A 7,500-nucleotide genomic window follows, 5' to 3' on the forward strand; every position below is an offset into this window, starting at 1 on the left:
TCAAGGTCCTGGGAATACTGCAGGATTCTGTAGTGTCTCTGAGTGCCTCTGGTCTGCTCAGAATGTCTCATCCAGTTAACAGCACTCAGACGGTGGAGACGCAGCTCAATAACTTCACCATGGTGCATTCAGTGACCTTACCAAAACGTGGGAAAGTTTTCCTCGTTTCAAAAGAAGGATTTCTGCATCAGGTAAAAAGAGTAACTGAGGATATTTATTCAAGGAGTGTGTGTGTGTGTGTGTGTGTGTGTGTGTCTGTCTGTCTGTCTGTGTGTGTGTCTGTCTGTCTGTCTGTCTGTCTGTGTGTGTGTGTGTCTGTCTGTCTGTCTGTCTGTCTGTCTGTCTGTCTGTCTGTCTGTCTGTCTGTCTGTCTGTCTGTCTGTCTGTCTGTCTGTCTGTCAGTGATGGAAAGTAGCTGAGGACATTTACAATAGTACTGTCGTTAAGTCTAGACACTGCAGGTTGATTACTGACATTAAAATAATACTTTTTGAATTTTAATTTTTTTCAAAAAAAATTATGTTTGAATAGATATGCAACATTTGGAATTATAATAATTAAGGTGAGACAGGTGGTAAATAGGATTTTTCTTTTAACTTCATGAAACTTTGAATGCATAGTTATAACTTTCAACTGTCAGACGGGATCATGCTTTATGCTGATGATGGTTTGATATTTACATTTATTAATTTATGTCCGTTCCTGCAGGTTTCCATGTCCGGTAAACATACGGCGGTGGAGTTTCCATTGATCCCGTCTCTGCTTTCAGTCAGTGAAGATGAGAAAATACTGATCGCAGGTACAGACTCTTTCAATGTCAGTAAACATAACGTTTTTTATTTCAGCATTATCTCATTTCTAAAGACCTTGTTAACGGAAATCCAAACCCACACAATCCTCGAACTGTTATTATTTTTTAAATATTTAGTACATGTTTCTTCCCTGTTGCCATGTTTGTTTGGAAAGTGTAAAATAATTCTATGTAACTTGCAGCTGAACTGTGTGTGTGTGTGTGTGTGTGTGTGTCTGTCTGTCTGTCTGTCTGTCTGTCTGTCTGTCCGTCCGTGTGTGTCTGTCTGTCTGTCTGTGTGTCTGTCTGTCTGTCTGTCTCTGTGTGTCTGTCTGTGTGTCTGTCTGAGTGTCTGCCTGTCTGTCTGTCTGTCTGTCTGTCTGTCTGTCTGTCTGTCCCCCCTCCTTTACAGGCAGTGATCGGACCCTGAGCCTGTTTACCATCGACCTAGATTCTGTGAACAGATTCCTGGACCTCACACACGGAGACAGAGTTCTGTGTGTGTGTGTGTCAGCAGACTGCAGACTGCTGGTGACTGGGGCCGCAGACCAACTGATACGGGTAAAATGAGATCACACTCACAGACAGACAGACAGACAGACAGACAGACAGACAGACAGACAGACAGACAGACAGACAGACAGACAGACAGACAGACAGATAGATAGATAGATAGATAGATAGATAGATAGACAGACAGACAGACAGACAGACAGACAGACAGACAGACAGACAGACAGACAGACAGACAGACAGAAGGGGGTTGGTTAGCAAGGGAGCTTTAACATATACAATCTCACCACTAGATCACCATATTATACACTGTACCTTTAAACACACACACACACACACACACACACACACACACACACACACACACACACACACACACACACACACACACACACACTAACCTGGTATTAATCCTGCTGTTATTTTCCCTCCAGATTTGGTCAGTAACGACCGGTTCCCTGTTGGACTCTCTGTGTGGTTCTGACGCCCCTGTGACATCACTAGTTCTACATAATGACGTCACCATCCTCTCTGCCTCCACGGCGGTTTGCGGCGTCCATGTTTGGAGTTTAAAATACGACGCGAGACACAAACCAACCGCGCGCATCCCCACAGGCTGTGTCCACATGGCTCTCACCAGGGACACAGACAGGGTTTACTATGCACAGAGGCAGGGGCAGAGGGAGCTCATAGTGTGGAATAACAACACAGGTAAGTGATAGGTTGCGTTCCGAATCTCCTCCTCTTTCTTTTTTCTATTCTACATACTACATCCGACGATAAAAAGAATCTAGTTAGGATGCAGTAGGCATACTATTGGGACATACTTTACTCTTTTATTTCATCATAACATTGCGCCTTGATCTTGCCTCTTGCTTTTATATCCGTCGCATCCCCGTTTGTTTTCATATAGAGGCTTCGTCGATGTTACGTCACTTCACGTGCGCACTGGATTGTGGGTCAGAATCACCCAAATAGGATGCACTTTTCAACACTAACAATCTTGGCCGCATGAAGTAGGACATCCGGGTACTTCTAACCATCCTAAATCTGGCCATAAGAATCGGGACATCCTAAATCTTTTTTCTACATACTATATAGTAGAAAGTATGCGATTCGGAACGCAACCATAGTTAGCCTGCTATTGGTGTATGAATGTGTGTGTGAATGGTAACGTGTAAATTAATTAGTAAAAATAAATAAAAAAGATAAACAGTAAGTGATGTTTATTTAACATTTTAAGAGGAATATTTATTTATTTATTTTCAAGGTTCAAAAGCTCTTGAAAAAATGGGATTTTTATCTTCGAGAATTTATTTCTTTTGCTCACTGGGATATTATCAGAGAAGAGTTTAGGAAAAATGTTGTTTTTTAGTGGAGGGAAACAACTGTTCTTTTATAAAGGTTTCTTCAACGTCATCAAACTAAAGATAGCCTATAAAATAAAATAAAAGCAGGCTGTGTCCACATGGCTCTCACTAAAGAGACAGACAGGGTTTACTATGCACAGCGGCAGGGGCAGAGGGAGGTCATAGTGTGGAATAACAACACAGGTAAGTGATGCTGCAATTTCCACATGTTTAAAGTGTAAGCCTGCTATCGGTGTAGGAATGTGTGTGTGAATAGTAACGTGTAAATGAATTAGTAAAAAAAACAAAAAAAAAACACCCGGCAAGTGATGTTTATTGAAGATTTTTTAGAGTTTTAGATTATTTATTTATTTTCAAGATTCTAAGTTATTTGTAATTGTTTTGTCTACATGCAGACATACAAACACTTATTATTATTTTTCAGAAGAAGAGGTTGAAAATGTTTTAGTTTTTTTAGTGGAGGGAAACAACTGTTCTTTAAAAAGGTTTCATCAACTTCATCAAACTACAAACATATCTAATAGCCTGTAAACTAAATTAAAATTGGCACAACAGGCTGTGTCCACATGGCTCTCACCTGGGACACAGACAGGGTTTACTATGCACAGCGGCAGGGGCAGAGGGAGCTCATAGTATGGAATAACAACACAGGTAAGTGATGTTTCAATCTTTGCCACACGCAAGTTTCAAATTGTTCCAATGGAAAGCACTAAAGAATATTTTAGCCCATATCGCCCAGTCCTAATTCTACATTAATTCCATGATTTTACAAGCTTTGGTCTTAAGTATAAAAATATGATCAATCGCGATTTATTGATCAATTAATCGATATTCTCTAAAAATAAAAGTAGAAGTTTTCGACAATTAAGTTTTTGTCCGTGTTGGTGTCTATCTGTTTGAGTTGAATGTGTTTTTTGTCAATGGTTCTTATAGATAAATAAATAGATCTTTCATTCTCTTCCCTCACACACACACACACACACACACACACACACGCACACGCACACACGCACGCACGCACGCACACACACACATACACACATACACACACACACACACACACACACACACACACACACACACACACACACACACACACAAACAAGTTCCCAAGTTAATTTAACCCTTTCCCTCTCTCCCCCAGGTTGTGTGTCGGAGCGTCTTGAGACCTCTGCAGCGGTGTCCTGTCTACAGCTGGTTCAGACCAAACGCTTGTTACTGTGCGGCCTCCAGTCTGGCACCGTGCTCATCTACCCCTTAAGTCTGCCCCAGGAAACCCTGTGCATTCCCCCCCCGCCTAGCCTCAGCAGCGTGCTAGCTCTGTCTGTTAGCAACCAGGAGAAGCACATGGCAGTCGCTTATGAGGACTCCGTGGCTCTGTTTGAAATCACCAGCAGGTAAAAAAACAACATTAAGAAAAACTTGAATGACTATATCAAAATGCTTTTAAAATTCACTATTTAAAAACATTTCAATATCACCACTACAAAATACTGGTTAAACATAAACGGTCATGGGGCGCTCTGGTGGTGTAGTGGATAGAGCGTGTACCATATTGGCTCCGGCCTTCGTTGCAGTGGTCGCAAAAATCTTTTTAGTGACAACATTTTTTTTTTTAGTAACTTCTACATAGTTACGCAAAATGTTGCAAAAACAGAAACATTTCAAAAAGCTGCAAAATTGTAAAAAAAAATCATAAAAAGTTGGAATTCTTTTTTTTAGTAACTACGATAGTTGTGCATCCTACTGAATGGGTTTTAAAAAATATATAAATATATGTTTGTTTTTTTAGTAAATACTACACAGTTATGCATTTCCTACTATTGGTTTAAAAAAAATATTCTTTTTAGTAAAAATTTTTTTTTTAGTTACTACATAGTTTTGCATTTCATACTAAATTGGTTTTATTTTTTTTTAATTATAATTTTTTTTATTTACTTCTACATAGTTATGCAAAATGTTGCAAAAACACAAACAATTCAAAAAGCCGCAAAATGGTAAAAAAAAATCATAAAAAAAAGTCTGAAAAATGTGTAAAAACACATGAAAAAAACGCCAAATTGCAAAAAGTTGCGAAAACACAAAAAAGTTAAAAAAATATTAAAAAAGTTATGAATTTCCTACAGATATTGGTTTAAAAAAAATATTATTTTTAGTAACAATTTTTTTTGTTGTAACTACTATAGTTATGCATTTCCTACTAAATGGTTTAAAAAATATATTTCTAAATCTTTTAAAACCCATTTAGTAGGAAATGCATAACTGTAGTAACTAAAAAAGAATGTATTACTAAAAAAAATATTTTTTTTAAACCAATTTAGTAGGAAATTCTAAATTTTAGTAAAAAATTTTTTTTTTTGTTAATACAGTTATGCATTTCCTACTAAATGTTTTAAAAAACTTTTTTGTAGTAACAATTTTTTTTTAGTTCCTACACAGTTTTAGCCCTGTCCTACCAGACCATCGTACTTCATTTAGCCTGGTCCTACCAGACCATCGTACTTCATTTAGCCTGGTCCTACCAGACCATCGTACTTCATTTCATTTGTACAGAAGGTCTGGAACTGCTGTAATTGGCAAAACGTTCACTCATTTGGAGGCGGGTGTCTGTTGAAGTTTAAAACTATTGGATCTGCCCAGTGCCACTCTGGATCAGCCAACCAATCGCATAACGTTTGGTCGGGACGTATGTCATGAGCCGGCTTCTGACGGTGCGTTCCAGTTGTACTGGAAACTCGGAAATTTCCAACTTCACTACATATTGTGGTCTATGGATCTACCGGTACCTGGCAACGGTAACTTGCTAGAGCCTAACGTTTAGTTGTTTGGACGAGAAAGGTTGTAGGCGTCCATACTTTCGCGAGCAGATGCACTGGAACACAGACAGGTCGGAACTCGGAACTACCAAGTCGGAAATCTCCGAGTTCCGAGTGTAAAGGAACGCAGCATTCAACTGAAACTGGAGCGCGACTTCGACGTCATCGTTCTCAGCCACTCGCTCTGTTCGCTGATTGGACACTCAGAAATGTGTTCGAGCAAAATCCCACTAATACGCCCCATCCCCAGACTGCCTACTGAAGGGAAAATGAAATTTGGGCGGAGGTAGGTGGGCGAGTATGTTCGCAAAAAAAATAAATAAATAAAAAAATGTTCGCAAAGAAAAAATAACTTCTGAATGTTTGCAAAAAAAAGTTTTGGAATGTTTTGGAATGTTCGCAAAAACATGAATTCTTGCCTCAATTCCAATACATTTTCCATGATATTCTAATAATATGAGTTTCACCTGTACATTGTTCATTTCCTTTCGTTGCAGAGACAGTTTCCCCACGGTGGACGGCCCAGTGAAGGTCCTGTCTCTCTCTCTGCTCCATGGCCCCCTCTCTGCCCTCGCTCTGCTGCCCGATAAGAGGCTCATATACGGGACGCTGTGCGGCGCAGTGAAGCTACACGACTTTAGCCGCCAGGATGCTAGCTCAGGTCAACCTCAAGATTTTAAGATTTTTAAGAAATTTCAAGATTCAAGATTTTTATTTGTAACAGGAACATGGAATAGATTTTTTTTTTTTTTTTTTTATTTTACTTTTAATTTTAATTTTAATTTTATTGTTTCTGTTTTTTTTCTGTTGTGATGGTGCACGTGTTTGTTTGTGTGTATTGACTCAGGTCAACCTCACGAAGCTACACGACTTTAGCCGCCAAGATGCTAGCTCAGGTCAACCTCAAGATTTTTAAGATTTTCAAAATTAAAGATCCAAGATTTTTTATTTGTAACAGGAACATGGAATAGATTTGCTTACATTTATTATTATTTTATTTTATTTTATTTTATTTTATTTTATTTTATTTTATTTTATTTTATTTTATTTTATTTTATTTTATTTTATGTATTTTTTTATTATTTTTTTTTAATTTTAATTTTAATTTTAATTTTAATTTTAATTTTAATTTTAATTTTAATTTTAATTTTAATTTTAATTTTTCTGTTGTGATGGTGCAGGTGTTTGTTTGTGTGTGTTGAAATTTTTTTTTTTAAATGCAATAAATGCTCAGGTCAACCTCACGTTTTTATTCTTCTCGAGATTCAAGATTCAAGTTTTTTATTTGTAATGAGAACATGGGATGGATTTTTTAATTTTGATTTTTTTTGTCATTTTTCTTTAAAAAAAAATTCTGTTCTGTTTATTTTTATGTGTTATTTTGTGACAGTGAAGGTGTTTGTTTGTTTGTGTGTTGCTAAAAAAAATAAATGCAATAAATATGGGCCTATTGTGAAAAAAAAATTGTATATATGGGACGCTGTGTGGCGCAGTGAAGCTACACGACTTTAGCCGCCTGGATGCTAGCTCAGGTCAAGCTCAACTCTTTATACTTCTCAAGATTTGCAGTCTTGCGTTTTTGCAACTTTGTTTTTCGGACATTTTTGCGTCCTGCCCTCCTGCCCGATAAGAGGCTTATTATGGGACGCTGTAGATACCATGAGGCTAGCTGAGGTCACGGTCAAGATTATTCAGATTTTCAAGATTTTCAAGATTTTCAAGATTTTCAAGATTTTCAAGATTTTCAAGATATTTATTTGTAATGAGAACATGGGATAGATTTTTTTTTTTTCATTTTTCATTTTTCTTTAAAAAAAATTAAATTCTGTTCTGTTTTTGTTTTTTAGTATGTTGTATTTTGTGACGGTGCAGGTATTTTTGTTTGTTTGTGTGTTGCTAAAAAAAAAATGCAATAAATATGGGCCTATTGTGAGAAAAAAAAATGGTCACATACGCTGACAGGATTCGCAGTGAAATGTTGTACTCCTGTGCTAAAATTCAAAATAAATAT

General features: G+C 37.3%; 1 protein-coding gene across 1 annotated transcript in view; it reads left to right on the forward strand.

Annotated features, from left to right (window-relative positions):
• nwd1 (NACHT and WD repeat domain containing 1) overlaps positions 1 to 7,500 on the forward strand; it is a gene marked incomplete at both ends in the record, with an annotated part of 32,609 nt that overhangs the window by 22,437 nt on the left and 2,672 nt on the right. The window contains 7 exons of the mRNA XM_080032133.1: positions 1 to 122; positions 709 to 799; positions 1,242 to 1,351; positions 1,738 to 2,014; positions 3,229 to 3,324; positions 3,818 to 4,070; positions 5,987 to 6,150. The exon at positions 1 to 122 is cut by the window's left edge and continues 76 nt beyond it. Of these exons, the coding sequence (XP_079888259.1) occupies positions 1 to 122; positions 709 to 799; positions 1,242 to 1,351; positions 1,738 to 2,014; positions 3,229 to 3,324; positions 3,818 to 4,070; positions 5,987 to 6,150 (1,113 nt within the window). The remainder of the gene's footprint in view (positions 123 to 708; positions 800 to 1,241; positions 1,352 to 1,737; positions 2,015 to 3,228; positions 3,325 to 3,817; positions 4,071 to 5,986; positions 6,151 to 7,500) is intronic.

This window comes from Ammodytes marinus (genome assembly GCF_949987685.1).
Source record: "Ammodytes marinus genome assembly, chromosome: 8".
In the NCBI taxonomy this organism is placed as follows: Eukaryota; Metazoa; Chordata; class Actinopteri; order Uranoscopiformes; family Ammodytidae; genus Ammodytes; species Ammodytes marinus.